Source organism: Dermacentor albipictus, chromosome 1 (assembly GCF_038994185.2).
Source record: "Dermacentor albipictus isolate Rhodes 1998 colony chromosome 1, USDA_Dalb.pri_finalv2, whole genome shotgun sequence".
NCBI classification, from domain to species: Eukaryota; Metazoa; Arthropoda; class Arachnida; order Ixodida; family Ixodidae; genus Dermacentor; species Dermacentor albipictus.
Window position 1 is genome coordinate 185,324,800 of NC_091821.1, and position 24,338 is coordinate 185,349,137.

Consider the following 24,338-nt stretch of genomic DNA (forward strand, 5'->3'; position numbering starts at 1 on the left):
TGTATAGCGCAGCACTATCAAGAATGCTACTGTTTGTGGAGGTTCTATTTCTGAATTAATGCAGTTCTTGTTCAGTCTGTTCCACCTATTATCAGTCATTATTATGATTATTGTTCTCTATTCTGTACATGATGCCCCTTTCCACAAAAATACTTGGGTTAAATTTGCAGTATTTACGCACCTCTATCCAAGTTTCGTAAATAATTCTGCGCATTGTACACCTTGGCATGCTAACTGTTGTTAAGCTATAAGGTATGATGCAGTTGCGGCCTGTGGTACTATGTATCTTTTGGCATGCTTATACGTATTTATACTAGGTGAGACAACTGTTGCCACACTCGGAATAAACAACCATAGAAAGGGCTAGAAAACATTTTAAGAAATTCACTTTCTATAGTTATGTGCTATTCATCCTAGTTCATCCGACTCTTAGCTTCTCCATTTGAACTCGCAAATTCCGGCTTCTGTTCTGCTTAAGAGCAAAAATATTCGTTTATTTATAAAGAACGAGATAGTGCAAGTAAGTACAAGAAATTAAGAACAGGACAAATATTGTTGAATGGCTTTCTAAAAGCATTGCAGCTTTAGCTGCATTTTTTATATGCAGTTACCATGGAACTGTGCTTAATGGAGAGCATAACTGTTGTAGGTTGTACTACGGCATTAGGTAGTGGGGATGAATGGAACCATATCTTTGTTCGAGCAGTTCCCTTTCTCTTTACAGGAACGTGTACCCTTTGCTGTTGTAGGCAGCAATACTGTGGTTGAAGTAAATGGTCGGAGAGTCAGGGGTCGCAAGTATCCCTGGGGAGTTGCAGAAGGTGAGACTTCTGGATTGTGGATTACAGACACTATCACTTCAGTAGTTGTGTTTGACATGGGTGCTCACTCATCATAACCATGCTTTGGGCTTTTCAAGAGCTTGGCATCAATCTCCCAAGCAGCAAGCATAAAAACAAGCTTCAAATCATAACTCTGTATACCTTGTACAGGATAGTAATCACTTTGCCCTAGCTGTGTTTCTATGTAGCTACAGTTTTTGACTGCATCTGAATGTGGGTACATGACTAAGCATTATCCCGTAGTCGAGGCCACTGTCTGAATTATTTGGCTGCAGTTAGCTTTTCCTAATCTTTCAGGGGTACTTACAGGGGCTTACTTGCTCGGTGACATTTCCCATGACCGTCAAATCCATTAATCTCCCTGCATACTTTTGTGCCTTGTAACTTCTGCGTATTTTAAAATCCTTCAAACTACAAGTTTAAGAAAAAGTTGTCGTAGTTGGTGGTACGCATGTATCCCATTGTCTTGATTAGGGTGAAGTACAGACAGGGCTTACTGACAGGATTACTCAGACTAATTGGAACCAAGAAAGAAAACATGTATGGCATATTACTTGCTCTGTTCATTTTTTTAGGTTCCAAGCTAAGAAAATGCTTCACAAAAACATGTATAAGACATGAGTACTTATTTCTTATTGTCACCCTTGCCCTGTAGTGCTGTCAACACATTTGAACTTTCCCAGTTTTCCAGTCTTTTGCAATAATGGCAACTCCTGCATTTCTGGTCATCAGAGACTCAACTTCTGCTCTATCTTTCTTATTTCAGTTGAGAACATGGACCACTGTGACTACATTGCCTTGAGGAATATGCTCGTTAGGTATGAAATAACTTGCATATCTGTTTCTGTTATTTGATTTCAGTTGAGTAATTTCTGTACACAATGGAACTACTGTAAAATGAATAGGTGCATTGTTCATTGGTTCTGTGCTTTTTCACATGGGAAATTGAGGATTAATTAATAAAGTATTTTATGTACTGTGTGAGATGCCTTGCTGGTCATGACTACTATGAATTGACACTCCGATTATATGTCTATTTGTTTTTATTAACTCGAACTTGGTCGGTACGATTATTTTCTCCCTGTCATCCATTCATTCGTTGCTGTGTGTAGTCCAAAGCCCTGCATTATTGATGAAGCTGTCATTCAACTCGCCGTGGATGCCTCTGCTGTGATAAACTGTTAACATATTTGTGATTGCTCGTTTGTAACTTTCAGAGTCTCAAATTCAGAACTGTAAGTGATTGGTGAGGTTGCTTTCTTTGGCGGCTAATCCATTTCTGACAGCATACTCATCCAAGAGGTCCTGTAATTTTGCAAATAATTTAACCTTTAATTAAAAAATTTAAATTATGGGGGTTTACGTGCCAAAACCACTTTCTGATTATGAGGCACGCCGTAGTGGGGGACTCCGGAAATTTCGACCACCTGGGGTTCTTTAACGTGCACCTAAATCTAAGTACACGGGTGTTTTCGCATTTCGCCCCCATCGAAATGCGGCTGCCACGGCCGGGATTCGATCCCGCGACCTCGTGCTCAGCAGCCTAACACCAATTTAACCTTTAATACATACTATTTAGTGTTTGCTGTAACCGCTGCTAACGCCTAGTTTCATTACGACCTACCTGACTCATGGAAACATTAAGACTGCTATGAAACCTCCACTACGAAAACATAACATTCTGCTTGAAGTGACACACCTTATGTTGAGTCAAGGCCTCATGGTAATACAAAAACTGTGTTTTTATGAAAGCCTGGAAATTGAAGCAGCAACCGCATGCACACTACATTCAAGCAACAGCAACAAACGCACCCGGTCATGCTGTTGTGTCGCGGCGTGGAGCAACCACATGGACACGACGTCGTTAAAAACGTAGCCACAAATTTACATTTTTCGAATACATGCTATCATGTGCTCATAAAGAAATCTCAAACGTAGCACAAGGTCAATGTTTTTAATCTCAGTGTGTTAGATAGATCTCACTTTAATATGCTGTCATCGCCAGTGGAAATCTGTTCCATGCTGCCAGCATGAACTGCCATAGCTCCATCTGGTGAGCAAAACTTCTCAGGCCTAACAGCGTCAAAACAAGCATCCATTCTCAATATTAATGACAAGACAGCACCAATACTTTGTTCTCAGCGTTAGGTGAAATGGAATGCTTTTACAGTCACAGCAGAGCGCAAGTTCAAGTGCAAATTCAGAATTCGGGCAGACTGGTTGCTACTATTTTGTTGCGTAATCGCGCAGTAATCGACGGAAGCCACTGCGCAGGCTTCCGGACGAAAAACGATACCCTCCCTCCTCGTTTTTAATGCTTTACAGGACCTAGTCAACTAAGTAGCTTCATTCAAGTGATGTTTTACTTATCCATCTAGAAACCATGCAGCAGCAAAATATTAGTCTTGCTATGCTGAGAAGGTGTGAAAAGACTAAGCATGTGCAACATGGGCTTCAAACCACCTGTACAAACCCTGGGCAGGTTTGCGAGATCAAATTATTGTTCCCCCTAGGACTCACATGCAGGACCTGAAGGACATCACAAACAGTGTCCATTATGAAAACTACCGTTGCCGAAAGCTTGCTGGTGTTGGAGGTGCTGGGGAGCCAGGTCATGGCAGATCCAACAAGTGAGTCCTACGTAGTCGATTCTGAAAATCACGAGTGCGCAGTAACATGTTTTGTCATCAATGCTGTGTTAAAAGATTGAGGAAAGGTGCTTTTGTGTTTCTTTTGGAAGCATTTTAGAGAGGGGTTTTTTTTTTTTTTTTTAGTACTATGTTTTAGCAGTTCGTAAGGAGTAGAAAATTGATAATAAGATACAGTTGATATTTGCACTCTAAGCAGTAATAAGACTTGTTACAATAGTGAATATTTCCCATCATAATCACTTCCAGGCACATTTAATATTGATTATGTAGAAGGGATTTTGGATGTGTAAAAGATTTAAGGTCACACTTAAAAAAAAAAAATTGCTTGAAAGGAGAGCTATAGGAAGTGTGGAGAGCATTATAATTATACAGGTGGTGTACTTGATACACACTGTACAGTTTACAGCCCTAAGCATTTTGATGCGCCATCGAAATGACAGCATGAAGTGCAGATATTTTGTTGAGGTTTTAGGTCTAGTTTTGTAGCATCAAACTTTTAAGTGAGGTACCTGCAGTGCTTCAGCTAAGTGTTTGCCAGAATGAATGAGGGCAGGCGGCCATGAAGTAGCTGTGCTACAGCTAAGCTTGGCAATTTCTTGTAGCTATTCGTGCTTGAATTCATGAAAAACGGGAGTTAACTGAAAAAACTCATTTTGGTACTTGTTTGCATACCGTGGTACCAGAGCTCTCATCATGCAGGCTGTTAGTATTTACAGTAGTGGTCCCCGTTGCAAGATTACCCCCAGGTCTATGTTTTATTGGCATACATACCATGTGTTCAAAGTTACAAATTGTTCAAAAAATTGCTAACCATTTATAGCAAGAATACATGTGTATACTTGCCAGTGTTTTGTTCCACAGAAATATAACGCTTCAAGTCCTCTGAGGTAATTATTGTCAGATGTGTACATTTGCTAAATATGGTCTTGGGTGCTTGAGTCAGATACCGTATTTGCGCGCATAATGATCGCACTCGCGTAATGATCGCACCCCTGAATTTTGTCGTCAGAATTAGATTTTTTAAAAATTTCCCGTGTAATGATTGCACCCCGAACTTGCCGCAGCAATATGTCGTGTGCCAAGTCTAGCTAATATTGATCGCGCTTACCATCTGTTGAATGCTACACGAACAACTCTTCAAGACAAACCAAGTGGTCTGCACGCCCCAAACATTCTTAAGTAGATGCCTCATTTCATTACTTTCATCACTTTCCGCACTTCCATGACCAAAAAAAAGCGGCAACGAAACTTGCCTTTATTATGGTTAGGCTCTATAATGGTTGTGGTCAACAACAAGAAAGACTCCTTTCAATTCCATCTGCACTCATGGGTACGGAACAAATCGTGAGCGGCAACAATAGTAGCCACGTTTACACTGATACGTTAAAAGTGTACCCTATTCATACTCCGACGCCTGTAACACAGCTAAGATATTCACCCACCCTTAGCAGAAACGTGCCGTATTAGTATAGTAGTGAAGACAGATGCCGCAGTTTCCGCAGCATGCCGGCCATGTGTTTCTATGTCAATGGCAGCTAAGCGCACCCACCTGTTTCTGTCCTCACTAAGTGGACCATGGCGATGTTATTGCCGCAAACTTTCCGATATTAATGATATTATTCATTACTGATACGGAAGGAACTGTTTCAATGCATGTAATGTACTCGGGAGAAGAAGAAAAAATCTCGTTCAGCTTGCTCTGCCGACCGACATATTTGTTTTGGTGTCCCGCAGCAAACGTGGGCTGAAAAAAATTTTGTTTCTTTTCGTGGGAAATTTAACCCGCGTAATGATCACGCCCTTGATTTTGCGTCAATTTTTCTGGCAAGTGCGATCATTATGCGAGTAAATACAGTATATATTTCTAGCCTGTGTCAGAACATTACCCACACAAACTCCAACCTAAGATCTTAGTGGCATTTTGTAGGTTTTTGTTGATTCTGTGTTTTTTTGTCACATTGAGGGGCAGGTTCCTGTAATAATGAGCGCTTATGGAGCAGCAATGCAGAGGGAAAAGAATGGAAAAACAGTATAGCACTTCTATTACAGAATCAGGCCCTTGAGCTTTTCTCGCAGAAAGTGCCCTCAAATGAAGTTGACTGGGTTGCTGCTCTGAAGAAGCTTAAAATCACTGTAATAAAATATGATAAGCAGGTGTAGATGTTTTATCTTTTTCCAGGTAACTTGTATAAGCACTTAGAAATGTCTGAAGTCATGCGCAGTTAAAAATTTATTGTGACCACATATTTTGTCATTCATGTTTATCTGGTGGTGGTTTTAATGTGTGTCTGAGCTTTTTTGGGACATTCGTAGCTCTTTATTGTTGTTTCTGAGACGCAGTTTATGCAACTGTTACAAAGATACTGAAGTTTCCTATCAAGCGGCAATTAAAAAGATGTTTTTCTTCTTTGGTAAGCAAGTCGTTCTCCTCTGGTTAAATTGTGAAGTTTAATATTCTTTATTACAAGCACCTTGGCCTGTCTGTAATGTTTTGCTTTGTGCAAAATGTACTAAATGCTGGAGACTTGTATGCGAACAGCAGCACTGGTGGTGCCACCTTGCGACGTTGAGTTTAACCATATTACACACAGACTATTATGTAATGACTATGTCCTAGTTAACAGCTGGCGTCACAGGCATTGGCAGCAACATAATCATTACCAGATAGTAGCTTTTACACTGTGAATAGCAGTTATGAGCTAGGAAACAGATTCTCTTTGTTCATTCATTTTTGCCACGCTTTGGTTCAGGCTAATGTTGCTATTTGAGCATGTTGGCAATCCATAAGAGCCATAAGCATAGCATGTCGCAGACAAATACTAACAAGAAAGGAATTGGATACATTTGGCGCTGACAGATAACAACGGTTTTCTGTCAGGTACATCTCGAGCACCATGCTATACAGCATTTATTGATGTATGGTACCTGTGAAATCGGTGCATGTACTAGTTACTCGTTACTCGTACTCGGTGTACTCTTCACTCTGTCTACTGGTGTTCACAATGCGCTGCCCGTGCTCTCCGAGATTCACAGGTTCTTGAAGCAGATGTGGAGGGAACAAGAAGTGTTCCCGTGTGTCTGCTGCTGCATGCAAGCTGCATACTTGTTCAGTTTGTAGTGTAGACACTTAGCATTGTCCACGAGTTTCCAGTTGTTGAAGTGATCTGAAGCCAAAGTTTCAACAAGGGTACTTGTTTCATCAGGGTAGCAGCAAGTCCCCTTGTCAGGAAGTTGACCCAAGTGGCATTGCTTGTTCTACCGGTGTTCATTTCTTAAAACCTTCATCTTTTTATTAACTTCTGCCTCATTTACACTTATTTAGGTGTCACACAAGTTCTCTTGGATGTTTTCCAGGGCTACCATGTTGTTGTTGGGACCAATTTGTGCGTGTCTAATCATTTATATTTTTGGAGGCTCATTGCTGCTGTTTGCAATTGTCGAGTTAAAAGACTTGCTGGAGTCCTTGATACTTTTTTTATTTATTGCTTCAATAATCACCCTCATGATGCATCAAAAACATTTTTAATTCGTTGTGACTGAGCTAAGTTTCGCAAGATGTTGCTACCAGTGCTGCTGCTATCTTTGCCTGTAGTGTTTGGTACTCCATAAATAGTAATAGCTGTACGGACAGTCAAGAACTCTCTAGTATGTGAAAGGTAAATAGTGCTTCTTCTAAATTTATTGAATTCACCTCTGAGTATTGGTACTCTTGAATAACTTGGAAAAAAGAATAGGAAAAAAATGTTTTGCATATTTTTGATTGTGACCTTTCAGCTAGTTGATAATTGTCAATAGATAATTAAGGCCAAACATTCCTCTATCTCTCTCTCTTTTTTTTTTTTTCATACAACTGTTTCAAGCACCTTATAATAATGCACACAGTTGTGGTTAAAAAAATGAATATATAAAATGTTACAATGGTGCTGTTTAGCTTCTGTCTTGGCTTCGTGGCCTTATGTTCGAGAGAAGTGTGCTTTTTTTTTTTAACCTTTGGTTGGTGCTGCATGAATTGCACTACTTAATTGCACCCATCAGTTTCCACTTTATTGCTTTACATGCTAATTAGTGTAGATTAGTGGTCATTCTATTACTGTTCAGGTATCATTTGGTGCCTGTCTGCTTTTTCTATCATGAAACTTTTGTTTTAATAATTTCCTAATGAATATGAAAGCTGCCAGCCTTTCCCAATTTTATTTTCATTGCACTTTGAAAGGAGGAGTTACCTAGATCATACCCTGTTAACAGCATGAAATGTTCCTAGTTGCTGCGATCTACTTCTGGTGTTCATGTAGGAACTTGTCACACTTCAGAAAAACCATGGTAAACTATCACAGAACAGCTATGTAGTCATGTTCCTGGTCATTTGTACAGTGCAGTATTTAGCAAACAGCAAAATTGCACGTTGCTGTGTAATGCAAGGCTTTGCCACTCAAATGGCTTTCTCAGTCTTGTTCTCCTGCATAGGAATTACCTATGCTAGCAAAGCAAGGGTTTTTGTTTGCATATGGACAGCATTTTATGGAAAAATGAATCCTGGAAGTGCAGGACATAACAAGATCTTGAACTAGTTGCATCATTGTGCTGAAGGCTTGTTGCATTCTATTCCTTCTTTATGCTGGCTTGTATTCCTTTAGTTTTGCTTGTGTTTACTCAAGTCGCACTCTGCTTATGAGCACAGCTTGGATCTGTGTGCGTAGAGTGAAAGATGCTTCCTTCTCCTTTCCTCTTTCTCTTTCTCGACAAGTTTGCTTGTCTTTCCTCTCTTCGCTTGTAGTCTAACCCTTCATTCTGTTACCTTGTCATGTTGCGTGTTCCTCAGTAAAGACAAAAGAGGCAGTGGAATTGACACGCTGATTGTTTGCTAGTTCTTGCCCACAAAGGATACTGAACACTTACATGGTGTTCTGGTAAGTGCCATCTTTTGAGCTTGTGTTTGAGATTTAAAAAAAAAAGAATTATTAAATGCTCTAAGGAACGCTGTCTTTGTCTTTGTTTCTTTCTCCTCTGTCTTGGTGTACTGGAAACTCTTTTGTACTTGAACCTTGCATTATGCTTTGTCTTTCTGTTCTTTGCATATTTGCTGCTCTTTTGCTCTAGTGCTTGGAGGCATCACAAGCATGTGCAAAAAACTTTGCATGTTAGTCCCCTGTGATGTCTTGGTTAGTGTAAAGTTTGCATTGTAGCACCGTCGTCTGTTTATCTTTGTGGGCATGGTTGACCTTGTCCTTGCATTTTTTTTTTCTGGGGAAAGTACCATCATTACACTTTTTTTTTCTTCCAAATGATGTGCATGAATTAGAAATGCCTGCCCTAAGCCAGATCAGTTGTAGGAATAGCATAGAAGAGCTTTTAGAGTTTTTAGTATTAGTGGGGCTTTCTGTACGCTCGGCAGACAAAAACTGCTTCAGAATTGTTATGGAATCAAGGATGCAGAGATAGTAACTTCATAATGAATAGAAAGTTCATATATTATGCTGCAATACTATATTCCATCTATTTAAATGATTCTAACAAGATGAACAAATGTAGTAAGTGCTTAATTTTGCTGGAATCCATGTTTAGGATTTGGTTACATTACAGCTATTTATCTTGAGGACCAGAGTCTGTACAATGTAATACCACTATTGAAAGCTATGAGTAAATGAGTTTGTGTGCTATTTGTTCAGCCTGCTTATGCAGAAAGATTGCATTTCTTTGCAGTGCTTGTAGTCTTACAGCTGTAACAAATTTCTTTACAATCATGCAGTGAACGAAGCCGTTTAGGCAACTTGAATGGAGTCCATAGTAAAACAGGGCTTACAGGTTTCAATACTTGCATATCCTTTGCATAATGTTACTTTCATCAGTGTAGCACTAACACATAGTTCGTCACAATATTACAATTTTATGTGCAATAGCTGCATATGAGGTTATTCAAATGCCACATTTATTCGAAAATAAGGCGAGGTCATTTTCTCAAGACCTTTAGCCTTGGAGTCATCCCCTGCCTTATATACGATAATGATAGTTTCATTACTGTTTCAATATGGCAGCAGTAGTGGCAAATTTTCGCCGATCCACTTTTTGTGCTTGTGTCACACAGGCGCTTTTGATCGGAATCGAAGTTTTCTATCTCAATTGACTCGTTTGTGCAAGCTCGCAAAATTGTGCCAATAATGATTGAGGAAGTCAATCCTGCTTAGGCTCGTTCGTAATTGAAAGTGCACGTATGACACCACTATTAGATGGCAGTACTGATTCTGACAACTTTGGCAGGAAAGGCAGTATTGGCTATCACACCAGTACAAAGGGAATGCCTTTGATCACTGTTCTCATCAATGAGCCATCGAGATAATAAAGCCTGGTCTCGACAGCTGGTAGAGAGGTGTTGTGAAACATGCCAGGAAATGTTTTCCAGAATACACTCATTTTATTAGACCTTTTTCTATGTTATAGTATTGGGAATGAACTGAACTTTCCGTGTCAGTTCCAATCTACGACGAATTTCGGACATTGAAAATTCAAACAAGCCAAGCCAGAGCTAGTAAGCCTGCGCACACTGTGCCTGTCTCACGTGTCCAACATTTCTTGCTTACCTTAAAACAGTGTCATGGTGTCAGGCGGCTTTGTCGTCTTCTGCTAGGAATTTTTGTCATTCAGAATCATCCATCAGCTCCACCCTCGCTGTCTGTGCCAATGTTGGCCACGATGAAGCAAAAGAAGGGCTGCACAATGAAGGTTGTGAAACTGTGATTATCCTGTTAACAAAAACCAGACAACCTTTGCTCGAATTGCCAGGAGATGCAAATTTGGTGCCAGCCCTCTCCATACTTTTCTCGGCCTATATCAACAGCATGAAAATGGCCGAAATACAGACTGACATGTTCGCATGTAAACTTGTGTAAGTTCAGCACCACATTCACAAGATTGGCCACATGCGAAATAATTTTTTGCCTTGGTGAATCAGTTTTTCGAACTACTGATCATTCGGTCTTCCCGTCAATCCCTGCCCAATCTGAAAACTTTGTCAGCTACACTCTTAAACAAATGTACACCCTTTGGGGTGTATATTTGCCACACAACAATAATCGTCATCTGTCTTGCTTGCGTTTCCTTCCTTGAAAACCCTGCGCCCGCTGCTTTCCTGTCAAGAATGCTCTGTCATGCTGATAACGGGCATGCCGCGTTATAGAAAGGAAATGCGGACAAGACAGATGACAATTATTGTTGTGTGGCAAAAGGGTGTAATTTTGCTTAAGAGTGTACTTTATATCGCCTTATGTTAGTATGTATATTTTATTTTTATTTTTTCTTGAGTCCCTCTACGGCACCCTCACCTTATAATAGAATAAACACGGTGACATCTCGTTAAATGATCTTTCCAACATGTTATCAAGCATTCAGTAGAGCCATAAGCTGCAAACTTTGGTAGCCTGACCACGCTGACAGTGCTTCAATTTCCATTTTACTACAATGGCAACCTGGGACATTGTTTTTCATGGAACTATCTTCCATTTTGTGTATCCTCCACTTCTCACTCAGCATCACTCATTAAAAATTATATTTATCTACCAGGCTAGATAAGCAGGGGATAAGTAAAAGCTGGGCAATTTTTTATTGTTATGATGTCTGTAGTGTTTGCTAACTATACATGGCACTTTGTGTTTCACATGTTTTGGGAGTGAATCACTGCCGGGATAATTATCTACAGTGAAGTGCAGTGTTTCAGGCTATTCCTTATGATCTAAAGTGGTCTTCCCTTTGGCAGTTTGGTGTCAATGGAGGTTATAAATTATGCATAAATAATGTGCTAGCCTGGCACAGGCAGTTTTCTTGCATAAGAGGGACCAATATATTGAAAATTATGTGCAGGGAAAGTACTGGCATCTTGAGAAATGTACTGTGGGAATTACACTTATAGATTAACCTCTCGCAGGATCAAATCCCAGCCACAGCGGCCGCATTTCGATGGGAACAAAATGTGAAATCACCCGTTTACTTAGGTTTAGGTTCACATTAAAGAACCCCAGGTGGTCCAAATTATTCGAGTCCCCCACTACAGCGTGCCTCATAATCGGAACGTGGTTTTGGCACGTAGAACTCCATAATTTAATTTTTTTATTTAATACATTAACCTCGCACTACCATTATGCAGTTAACTTCTGTAAATTATACTTTGACAGGAGCGACATAATAGTTTTAATTAACCAACTGATCAAATTAAAAGACAGAAAAAAACATCCAAACACTGCGTGGGGTGGGTACAGAGTCTAGGTGCGCTGAGAACTGATGGCTTCATGTGTGCTGTGTTCTCGCCACGCTCGCATTGAAGCAAGAGGCAGCACAAAGGGCATTTCGGTCGCTGCTGCTGCTGCCACTCTCTCTCACGCCAGCGATCCTTGCTTCATCTAGTTGTCTAATAATTTACTATTGCAATTGATGCTTCACCTTTCAGGTGAAACTGCAACATATTTTATTTCTTACTAAAAAAAATGAATGTTCATTAGGGGCGCTATAATGTAAAGCTATTCCAAACTTTTCTATTCCACTTCTGCAGTCAATCCTCCGCGATTGGTCAAAAACATTTTTGGGCCATCCCCACTTCGCCTGTCAGTCACGCGATATCACGCACTCCGCGATAGCTCCCCATCTGATATGACATGTACTCTGATTATGCATGATTGAACTGAAAAAAAAAAGAAAACTTATTTCTGATTTGATGCCTTTTCGCCATAAGCCCTCGACTATTGGTCAAAAGTTTTTGGGCTGCACCCACTTCACCTGCCTATCATGCAATGTCACAAAACCGCAAAAACTCACCGGGTCAAAGTGACATGTACATGTTAGACGCATTGTTACGCCGAATGAAACTTTTTTTTTTTCTCTCTCTCTCTCTCTCTCTCTCTCTCTGAATTGCCGGAGACTGCCCCATTCCGAAAGGGATTGAAAAGGGCTGTCGCCGATCACTCAGGCACTGGCTACTCCGACCGGCCAGAGAGCATGGGTTTATTTCCGTACAATAAAACTTTTTGCGTGGCCATGTTTTCGAGCACTTTTGGCACATTTATGACCTCGAGTGAGGTCATAAACTTAAACTTGTTTCAGTGGAATGAAACTAAAACCAGAACGAAAAGAACTTCCTTCTGACACCCTGGTTGTAGCATCTTGTGTTCACAGGACTGTGCTAAAATGCAGTGTTACTTTGTTAGTATTGTCTTAGGTGCTTCCAAATAAAAGAGGGGCTTTTATTCAAACTAGGTTCAAGCTGGTTTTAATGTAGAAGTATAAAGAAGGGTTGCTCCTTATTAAAGGTTGCCTTAATGAATGTGTGGTACATAAAAGTAAAAAGTAAATTACCAATAGATTGTGCAGACCTCAGTGAGATTAACTGATGTACACGGAAAAAGAGAAAAGGCTCCTATGAAAATAATCCCTTTGTTTTGAAGCATTCGGTTTTGTGTGGGAAAAAAGATGCAGGCACCAAAATTATTTCATATTCTTTTCACTTGTGGCATGCTCATTTTCTGCATTTAGATGTTTCCTCGTGCAATTCCCATCTCGTAACATGCTGTGTTGCTCAAAGCCTCTGACTTTGTCTTACCCCACCATGTATATAAAAAAAAAAAAAAATACTTTTGTGCTGCAACTAAGGATGTAGATGCCATATAATATTGAGGCAGTTCTTAAAAGTACTGTTCGTGTTTTGTTTTTAACCATTCATCATTGGCATGTCAAAACCCCTGTGATTGTGCAAAAGTTAGTCATTTCTCTATTTATTTATCAACACTGCAGCAGGTGGCATGTATTCTGTGCTATTGAAGCTACAAAAGGAAGCCAGGAGTGGCTCGCTGCAAATTAAAATGGTATCACTTGCAAGGTTATGACAGTGAGGCAGCTTTTCATGCCAACTTTAGTATCGTTGAACACAGTCGAACCTCAATATAATGAATAATTTGATGTAACAAGAAACATATTAAATTTGGTTGGTCATGCTTTATTTTAGTGGAGTATTATCCTGCTGCAATGAAATAAAATGCGGGTTTGAATTTGGTGTAAATTATAGCAAAGCATATTTTTATTTGCACATGGCTAAAAGTATCTTTGCGGTAGCAAAAGTGTCAAAAACAATCGTCGCTTGTTTTTCACACGCATGTTTTTTCATACATGTGCACTTATTTGCAATTTCTTGTGGCATCACCACCTATCCTTAGAGCGAATGTAAACAATTTAAGGTTGCCACCATGTCAACTCTGCAGCAAACTCCAACTTTTGTTATGGACTTCCAACGAAGCAGTGTTGGTTAGGCCTGTCGGCAGTACAACTGTGACGAAAATTTGCCAAAGGCCGGTGGGGAGTTGCTGGCAACAATATGTTGCAGGAAGCTCACTCTAAACTGCGGACTTCATCGGCAGTAAAACATGAAATCACACATACCGCCATAGTATTAAGGTCTTGACGTAATAGTTCTGCGGAAGACCTCAAGGTGGAGAGAAGTAATTAATAAAGGGAAATGAGACATCCACCCAAACGTAGCAAATTGCTACAAAGGAAACCCATACAGGTTCCTCGAAAAAAACGCCTCGCAGTTGAAGAAGAAAAATTTGTTCTGGTCCGGGACTCGAACCTGGGACCACCGGCTTTCCGGGGCAGCCACTCTACCATCTGAGCGGCTGCCTTTAGTACCATCTCATTTCCGTTTATTAATTACTTCTCACCACCTTGCAGGCTTCCGCTGAATTAGTACGTCAAATTTTTGCCTTTGCTTCGAATTGAAAAATTTGACTTCGCCCTGGCATCTGCTAGCCACCTGGTTAGCTCAGAGAGCTGGCCCCGGGTTCGAGTCCTGGACTAGGACGAATTTTTCTTCAACTGCAAGGCTTTTCTTTTGAGAAACCCGTATGGGTTTCCTTTGCAGCATTTTGCTACATTTGTGTGGGTGTCTCATTTCCCTTTATTAATTACTTTTCTTCACCTGGCGGGCTCCCACAGAACTATTATGTCAAATTCTAGCCTTTGCTTTGAGTTGTTGACAAATTCGACTTCGCCCTGCACTCTGCTAGCCGCCTGGTTAGCTCGAATGGTAGATTGGCTGCCCGTAAAGGCAGTGGTCCCGGGTTTGAGTCTCGGACGAGGAAGAATTTTTCTTCAACTGCGACGCTTTTCTTTGAGGAACCCATATGGGTTTCCTTTGTAGCAGTTTGCCACGTTTGGGTGGATGTCTCATTTCCTTTTATTAAGTACTAATGTCCAGGTCCATGTGCATCCTTCTCTATGCCCAAAAATTTGTCAGCAGCTGTACTCGGCAAGAGCAACTTGAAATTCGACATTCTGGACACGCATGCTCGAATATTGGGTTGGTTGGACTGCAACCTTGGTGATTCAATGTGCTGATCTCGTGTTGCCGTGCTGATCACACAGTTGTGTATTTGCAATGGTGCAAAGTGCAGGTAATTTCTTATTGCTCTCGCACCATGTATCAGTGCAGCAAGCCGTCAACAGAACATAAAAATTGCAGGTTCTTTCACGTGGACCTGGTCCTGACCCCTAATGCCAATGTGTATGCTTAGTGTGAATGTATAGCAGATACTGATGGTATTTTCATAGCGGATGCGACTTCATTATGACGAGGTTCAACTGTATTGGAAAAGTAATTCAAGCACATCGTTTAGGGCAAAGGGCCTAAGGCATGCATAAAAAGTAGTGCTCACTAGTAAAATTTCCTAATCTGATTGCACAAGATGATGCAGGATTGACTCCTGCGTGTGCCCTCCTTAACAAATTTGGCCAAGTAATGCAATGTTGCATAGCTGCAAGATAGCATACCTATCACCTAAAATCTATATTTTTTCTCCTCTGCAAGTTTTTTGTGTGTGGGTGTGTCAGAAGCATTGAGACTGTACTTAATGGCTGTACATGCATCGCAATGTTTGTATGGTCGGCGTGAAACTGAATAATGGGGTGTGACCTTCATTGCACCTTGTGCCATGGCAAGGCATTGGAGGAATGTTATATCTGTAGTCTTCAGACTTCATAAAACCACTCTTAAATGATAATGAGAAAGACGAAAAGAAGCTGCCATGTTTATTTTAATGATTACACTGTATAATTCGAAGCCTGTTGCCATTTGTCCCTGTGGCAGGAGAAACAGGGTACAAAATACTGGGGCACAGTGGTTAATGCAGTGGCATCTTTAATGTATGGTGATTAGCAGAGATTGTGGTACCATTATGTAGTTCCAGCTTTAGTAAGTATATCAGGTTTTAGTATTTGGCTTACTTGAGGCTCAGCTTTGTACTTGCCCAGCATCTGCAGTGGCATGTCAGGCAAAACTAGGCTAAAATCTTCAGTATCTCATTAAAGCTTGTTTCTCTTTCTCAGCTTAGTAGTCTTGCTGCTGTGTTAATAGCATCTGTCCAATTTCACCTTCTCTGCAAGAGTTTCAGGTTTATACTGTTAACACAACTCGGATGAAATGGCACCTTGACAAGGTTTCACACTTAATTTCACGATATTTTAGCCTAATTTTTAAATAAGTGTCCACTTGAAACTATTCCATAAAAAACAGTGAAACATAGAAAGGTGTGTGCCCTAACTGCTGCAATATGGGCTATTATGCGTATTTGATAAAAGATTAGCATACAAACATTTTGCTAAAAAAATTTTAGAGGTTGTAATTAGTGTTCACTAGCTGTCTTTATAGTTCTCTTAGTAGCTGCTGTATCAGGTATTGCCATACTCCGACACAAAAATGGATGCTTAAGGAGGTAGATTACAATGTATATGGTTCTTAGGGCAATCTGTTATTCCATTGGTCAGCAATGCTATTCTAGAATATTGATAAATAATTGACCACAGCATTTTGGAACGATTTTGAAGGTAGCCGTTTATTTCCACTTCAAAGATATTTTATACTGTTTTAAGTTTTGTTATTTAAAAACGCAAAAATTGGCTCCTGCACTGTTTAGCATTTAACATCTTTTTTATGACACCTGCTTACTAATACTCTTGTTACTGTATATTGTGCACCATATGTTCAATGTAGGTAAATTTGTTTCCTGCAATGAGCAAGTTCATGTAGAGTGATGCATAATTACTATTTGAAAACAATGTTCGGTCTCCCTATGGGACCTTGAAAAACTCCAGAAGTTCGAAAGTGTGTATATGCCACTGCAGTAGTTACTTTAACACCACATGTTGCGCAAACAAATGTCTGATAGTCACTGTTATATATAAGCCACTATTCAAATAAGCATACTCTTTTTCGGCCGGAGTCGGTAATGCACACTGATACACATGTCATTATACTTCTTTGACTGAGAGGCTTGGAGTAGTATTTCTGTTATCTTTTGTGTATTACGCTGCCAAAAAATGTCAACTACAGTTAAGGGAGTGTGCAACCACATTGACTAAAATGGTGCATGCAAGGGTGTTCTCTTATGTGTGCCCTGCTTAATGCAATGCCATATTTTCTGTGAGGGGAGTCTGAGAAGGCCAGGGGAATACTTGGGCCTTTCAGATAAAAACAAGCATATCACTTGCATCAGTGTGCTATCTTTTTGACTGAAAAGAGGTGTGCTCACTTGAGCGTGGCCCTTGTAGCATTAGATTTCGGATGGGTATGCATTTGGGCTGGTTGGTTCATGATTATGAGCAGAAAACATCATCCTGTCATTTAGCGCAGATATCAGATATTTATCTGTGCTGGATATTGCATGCAGGGTAGCTGGTGCATTGGCACATTCCTTTAGTGGTTACATCTCACTGTTTTGTTTTTTGCTTTTCAATTGAAAACAAGCTTCAAATTTTTTATAGGAGCTTGAACGCTTTTCATAATTTCTTTTCCCTTCGTGAAGCTAGATGCTCAGATCGGTCTAAAGTGAAAAATTTTAAAGCATCTAAAATAAATCTGTTTTTCATGCCATCATTGAGTTAGATTATCTAATACAAAGCACTGGAATATGGTATAGACGCTGCTCCTTATCCACACCTATGCAACCGTAGGTAAGAGTTGCAGCCCGAACTGTCTAATCATTGTTTACAATATCGAGGATACCTCATTCATCTCGCATTGTATTGCATGTGGTTCATCTGCCATGTGGTCTAGAATTCTCTAGGACTGCATACCCAAAAGAAAAAGCGGTAACTTCTGGATTTAACGCAAACAAAAAATGGTGCTGCATTAGGTATGAGCTGTGCACCATGGATTGGAAAAGTTTGATCTAACATCACATACATTTAAAGGCCAGAGGCATATGGAACACAGTGAAAAGCAAAACGACAAGGAGTAGAAGGAAATGTGCAAGATTTCTCTTGAACTTAATGTGAGCCTGGTTACAAGACAGTGTATTCTTTTCACACAGTGTATTAAATGTTGTGCATAAATAACATCAGTTTAGCTTTGTGCACATGCTGCTACACGTTGCAACCCTCAATGTCATCGAATTTAGCAGCACAAGGCCTTCCGTAAATATCCTTGAATTCCTTTGTGAGAGACCTTTCTAGACCCTGAAAATTGCAGCAAGCAACCTTATACTTTGATTCTGTAAACCATCTTCATGTAATGATTCTGGCAGATTATCTTCACTTCTGCTACATATGATGTGCTTCTGTGATCACTGTCTACAAGTATTAAAAATAGGGGATTTAAGTTCTAATTTTTAAATAAGACTCCGGAAACTGTGCAATAAGCACAGCTTAACGTTGTAAGGCTAGACCCATAGAAAATTTCTATTATTCACTGAGTTCTAAAGCGCTGTCGAGGGAGCTGTCACGTCAATCTTTCACTAAGGTTTAGCAATATCAGACGTAGGAGTAAATAATGCAATAGGCAAGGTACCCTCTCCACAGCAGCAGCTCTCTCCCATTGCCTAAACTGGTGTCCACTAGTGACATTCCTCCTACACCTTCTCCCATATCAAAGGCAAGAGGCAGTGTCAGGTTTACACCACAAGCCGTTATTTCTCTTTCCCTGTCTTGCTGCACGGTGCATTTCCGATGGCGCTATTGCATACTCTTTCACCGGAATCGCCATGTTTTTCACGTTACAGCTGGATATTTCTATGCAGCATCCATCTTGTCGTGACCTGATGTTGCAGGCAAAAAGTGCGATCTTTAGGCTAAACCTTCAACGTTGTCTTTGTTGGTTAGAAAGATAAAAAAATAAAGGGGCACAGGCTCTCATTTAAATTTTTAGATGTTTTCATGACATACCTAACTAATATTTATCTGACACAATCATCACGACAAGATCTACACACTTTGTTTGCAATGCCGAGACCTAGTGAGGGGCCCTTTAACTTAATTTCACTAATTAGCTTTTAAGTTACTTGAGAGCACCTGTTGCAATTGTACATTGGAAGCCACAAGTTTGGGGTGCATATATTGCAACTTGTGCTAGTTCCTGGATTTCTACCAAGGGGACATATGTTGAGCATTGGTCAGCTTGAATTCCACAGTCGTGACATGTGCATTAAGTTAATGATTTCAGACTCAATTAGTGAACCTTAGCTAAGACCACAGCTGCAATTGCATGTGCAATTATCACACATTTTCTCATGTGTGCCACTGCTATGCTCATTGTACAGCAAAAATTGTAATTTCATCTTGCATGCATTTGTAACCATTAGAGACAGTCATCACTGAACTAACCGGTACATATCTAATCTGTGAGATTAATGGTTTTGTCCATTTCCTTCATATAGAAGGTGCAGTCTTCAGTTACTACAATGAGTGGAGATAAATGTGCATGCAGCATGTGACCTTGTATGTCGCGTTTGTAAATACTAAAAGGGCACTCTCTTGTCACCCACTTGGCCATTTCGGGGCTATGGTTGCCCTGCAGGAATCCACTGGCACAAATGGAAGAGGAAAAGAAAGACCATGAAGCTAAGATGCAACGCATGGAGAAAGAGATGGAGCAGGTGTTTGAGATGAAGGTTCGCGAGAAGATGCAGAAGCTTAAGGAGTCTGAAGCGGACGTAAGTCACCCCTGCATTTCTTATTATTATTACTCTTTCCCTACCAAGCATTTCTGTTTGCATGAAAACACTACTGCAGGAAGCTTATGGCAAATTTTACCAGCCTCAGCTATACTGTTCCACCGTAACTTGGAAAATGGGGAAGGCTGCGGGCGCAGTAGGCCAACAGTATCATGGTAGAACTCCACATGACTTCTCCCGGTGTATCACTCCGCCCACCACTGCAGCAGGCCTAAGTGAGAGCTGTCGTATGCTCAAAAAGAAAACTAAAAGCCATAGTGCAGACATTCCCGTGACGTGTGTCCAAATGACGTATGCTCCATGTGTGCGTGGGCATTTGTCACCTCCACCCCCTTGTCTGTTGGCCCAACTTTCGTGCTTCCAAACTGGAAAGCCAGGTAGCACCACATGTATGTGTCAGGAAAAAAAAAAATTCAAATGTATTTATATTTCTAAAAAAAATGCCTAATGATGACGACAAAAATTGTTTTGAACAAAGATTCACATTTACAAAAAAAGAAACCACCAACTATGTTAAGAAGTGGATGGCTCTTTTCAGCATGGAGTGTGGAGGTCCCGCAGCCTTTGCCATTTGCCAAAGTACAGTGAAACAGAGTGTAGTGTCCTTAACCCTTTCAATGTCAGGTTTTCTCCAAAGTGACGCAACCCCCAGCTTTTTTTTTTCCCCCTCAGATAATATAAAACGAACACAACGGTTTATTTTTGGCTGTGCAGAAATAAAATGACACAGATAATGGCAAATGCTCTCCTAATATGGTCCTTGCCTTCCTGTCTTACAAAATGAATGTCAAAAGGAACATGACAGGATGTAAATGTGGAAATATATTGGTACGTCAGTGATGCTGAAAGGTTAAACATTCCTCCACTCAAGGTGCTGCCTTGATTTATGGTAGTGCGATTCCCATTCACTGTGCTTCAATGACACTTGCCTGCCGCTGGCTAATTTGCTAATTTTGAAAAAGACAAATGGGTTGCTTACTTAATGTCAGGCACTCTTTGTAATACTTTAGAGAAGCTTATTCTTCAGTTATGGATTTTCGTGTTTAAATTTTACTTCACAAAGCAGTAATGTTTTTTAAAAAACAAAGAAATGTAATGTCCTGCTTCAGCACACACTTCAAATCATTCTCATTGGCAAGCTAAAGAAGATACTGAGATAATATATGGCACAGATAGCATCAATGAGCTGAAGATGAGATGTGCAACATTTTAGGGTCTTACAGTAATTTAGATACAGTTAAAACTCAGTCTAACGAAACCCGATTTTACGAAGTTCCCGATCTAACGAAGAAATTTCCATTCCCTGGCAATTACCCATAAGGTTCAGTGTTGTCATCAACCTGAATTAACGAAACTAGCTTGCATTAAACTCTATTTAACGAAGCTTTTCCAGAAATAAATTAGTAAAAAGAGCTGCGATTTCTTTTTGATTTTGACGCCGACAGGTTTTTTTTAGCTTTGCACTCACACTATCACTCTAACACTATCGCATTAAAACATCTAGGCACCCTAGTCACGGCCATAGCTTCATTTTTACGAGGCTGCACGTCACGCCCATGCTCGGAACAACGGACTCTGCAGTCGCTAGCATTCCTATGTACCAGATGACGCTAGGGGCGGCAGTAATTGGGCCGCCTTCACGGACTTTTTACACTTGTAGGCGTGGGTTAGCAGCAAATACAATGCCATGTTACCTTTTGGGTGTTGCTACATTACAATTTTAGATTTCGCAGGACTAAAAAATGCCTTACTCGATCATCCGAACTTCCCGATTTAATGAAATAATTCTAACGTGGTCATCACTTCGTTAAATCGATTTTCATCTGTAGTCAAATTGCTAAAAAGGCAAGTCTTTACATTTTTGGCCATGTGAAGCATGGTCATTCACTGCACAATTTTCAGTGCAGTATTCTCAGCATTGCTCTCACAAAGGTAGCTCTCCACTGTCTTAGGTGTCAGTCAACAAACTGTCGTAGGCCTTGTACCACTCTTGTACCACTCTTGTCATCACCGTTGTCGTCGTGCTATCGTCCTTGTGTTAGCCGTGCCGTTGCCATTGTGCTGTTAACTGCTTTTCTCAAGCAGGGAAGAAGTTTGGGCGCGTTGGTGGGATTTATACAAACTGGGATACATAGCGCAAGAACGACACAAGGACGAAGCAGGAACACGGGATGAGCGCTATCTCACTAAATCATTCAGGGTTGCGAGAAGGGCCTTACTCTGCTTTTCTTTCCCCAGTTTTTCTCTATACCAGACAGTAGTGCAACAAGTATCTGCTCTAATTCACCTAAATTACAACCTGTTTAACAATGTAATACTGTGCAGTATGGAACCTATTAGTAAATGTCATGCTTATTGAGGGGGTAAAAAACATTGTAGTCAAATAGTTTGCAGTGTTGAGCCATTATTACATTTTATATGCCCTGTTTATCCAATTCTAACAAGCACTTATGTACACGTTAGATTCAAGTACCCAAAATGAATTGGCTTAGTGTACTTTGTTGTTTGGCATTCCGGGAGAAGAGTGCATATATTAAACAATATCTGCTGTGGTTATGTGTGTGGTTGTTAATGAATGTTTCTTGTTGTAATAAGCTATCTCATCATCAGCAGCAGCCTATTTTATGTCCACTGCAGGACGAATGCCTCTCCCTGCTATCTCCAATTACCCCTGTTCTGCGCCAACCGATTCCTACTAGCGCCCGCAAATCTCCTAATTTCATTGCCCCACCTAGTCTTCTGCCGTCCTCCACTGCGTTTCCCTTCTCTTAGCACCCACTCTGTAACCCTAATGGCCCACCGGTTATCTAACCTATGCATTACATGACCTGCCCAGCTCCATTTTTTCTCCTAATGACTATTAGAATATCGGCTGTCCCAGTCTGCTCTCTAATCCAGACTGCTCTCTTTGTCTCTTAAAGGAGTACTGACACAAAATTTCAAAGTCGAGTTAATGTGCGAGATCAATTTATGTGGGCACACACAACACCGTCTGCAAAATATCAACAGCGAATACAGCTTAGAACATATTTATAATCAATTTTAGAGTATGTGTGCACAGCCAACCACAAAACACAGCACCTCGCGACATCGACGTCAAGAAAGGAATGTAAACAACTGAGAAAATGCCACGTCACGAGTTTTCACTGATGTCAGGGTGGTTCCTGCAAGCAAGTTTCTCGCCGCTTCAATCGTCGTCGTCTCTTTCCCCCCCCCCTCTCTCTATCTATCTGTCTCTCTATCTAATCTATCTAATCTATCCTCCCCCCCCCGTCCGGTCGTGATGCGCTGACCTCTTCTGCCGCTGACGGCGGCACAAAAAGCTGCTAAAATTTGTTTCTGACACGAAATAACTCATAAAGTGACCTCAAAAGTGGGCATGTTATAAAACGTGGTGCGATATAGTAAATCGTTGGCGTGATTTTGACTGGCAAGCACTCAGCGCAGCCGCCGCTGCAATCGTCTCTGTGAAGTGGCTCGCCTAGCTAACATGTTTTCTCATCACTACCAACGCTGTCGGGAAGACTAATTGTATTGTCACTGATGAGCGGCATAAATGTGCAGACGTTGACTGTGTTTACGAATATAGATGCTTTATTACTAGCTTCAAATAAGTCGCAAGAGCCGTCGGCCTCGGATCGAACAGCCTGCGAGCTAGGCCTTATACCGTTTCCCAGCGATCGTCAGATCACTTGGCTCACTCATTGGCTATACCGTCAGCGTGGATAAGTGGCAGAAGTGGTCCAAGCACGTGCGCGCTGCTGGACGCTTAGAATGGACCCCACTGAAGAGCAGCCAGGTTTGCTCGTTTCATTTCGAGCATGCCTAGTATAAACAAAACCTGCCGAGCTTAGAGCAGTCCGATGATCTTCCACCAAGACTACGTACCCCTAAAGCCTGATGCTGTGTCGACTTTTACCTCACCTTACGACCTGCTCCGGAATATGCTTCATTCCCAAAGCGCCCTCGATAAATGGCTTGTATTGCTTGTACCGATGTGTACGCATATTGATAGCTGTCGCTAGCCACACTTTCTGAGTCGCTGCTTTGTAGTGGATCAAATCAAATGTGGTTGGCCACATCGACGTCGTCTACCGCCTGCAGGAAATGGTCGCTGCTGGAGGACGAAAACGAGGATGATGATGATGACGAGGACATGGGCATGGCAAAGCACGTGCAGGCATAGCAAACGAACTAGCAACACGAAGCTCACGATGGCTTGCGCGCCGGCATGCGCACGTCACAGTTTTGTGCGATCACATGTCAAGCTCTGTTTACATTGCTTCTTTGGCCCATCTCGTTGCTCTCTCAAACTGAAACTTGGACTGGTCGCTACAAACGCGGCTCCAAATAATTACCTGTCACACTCTGAAGCTAATGATGTTTCGTGCCGTGATTACTGGGTCGGCTAATTATTGCAGCAGAAAAAAAGAAGATAGAAAATTTTTGTGTCAGTACTCCTTTAACGTTACGCCTAGCATTCTTCGTTCCATCGTTCTTTGCGCGGTCCTTAACTTGCACAGCTTCTTTGTCGCTCTCCAACTTTCTGCCCCATATGTCAGCACCAGTAAAATGGCACTGATTATATACCTTCCTTTTCAATGGTAATAGTAAGCTTCCAGTCAGGAGCTGACATTGTCTGCCGTATGAGCTCCAAACCATTTTTATTCTTTGAATTTCCTTCTCATGATCAGGGTTCCCTGTGAGTACTTGACCTAGGTAAACATACTCCTTCACAGACTCTAGAGACTGACTGGCAATCCTGAACTCTTGTTCCCTTGCCCGGCTACTCATCATTATCTTCATCTTCTGCATTTATGTTTTCTGAAATCATATCCTGTGTTCTTTGTTACCCCCAGAACCTGCTT

General features: G+C 40.9%; 1 protein-coding gene across 4 annotated transcripts in view; it reads left to right on the plus strand.

The window, feature by feature from the left end:
* The window catches only part of LOC135921945 (septin-7-like), a 117,834-nt gene that overhangs the window by 68,411 nt on the left and 25,085 nt on the right, over positions 1 to 24,338 (plus strand). For all 4 annotated transcript variants that reach the window (XM_065456371.2, XM_065456369.2, XM_065456370.2 and 1 more), the window contains 4 exons: positions 725 to 821; positions 1,609 to 1,660; positions 3,356 to 3,472; positions 19,314 to 19,449. In XM_065456371.2, the coding sequence (XP_065312443.1) occupies positions 725 to 821; positions 1,609 to 1,660; positions 3,356 to 3,472; positions 19,314 to 19,449 (402 nt within the window). The remainder of the gene's footprint in view (positions 1 to 724; positions 822 to 1,608; positions 1,661 to 3,355; positions 3,473 to 19,313; positions 19,450 to 24,338) is intronic.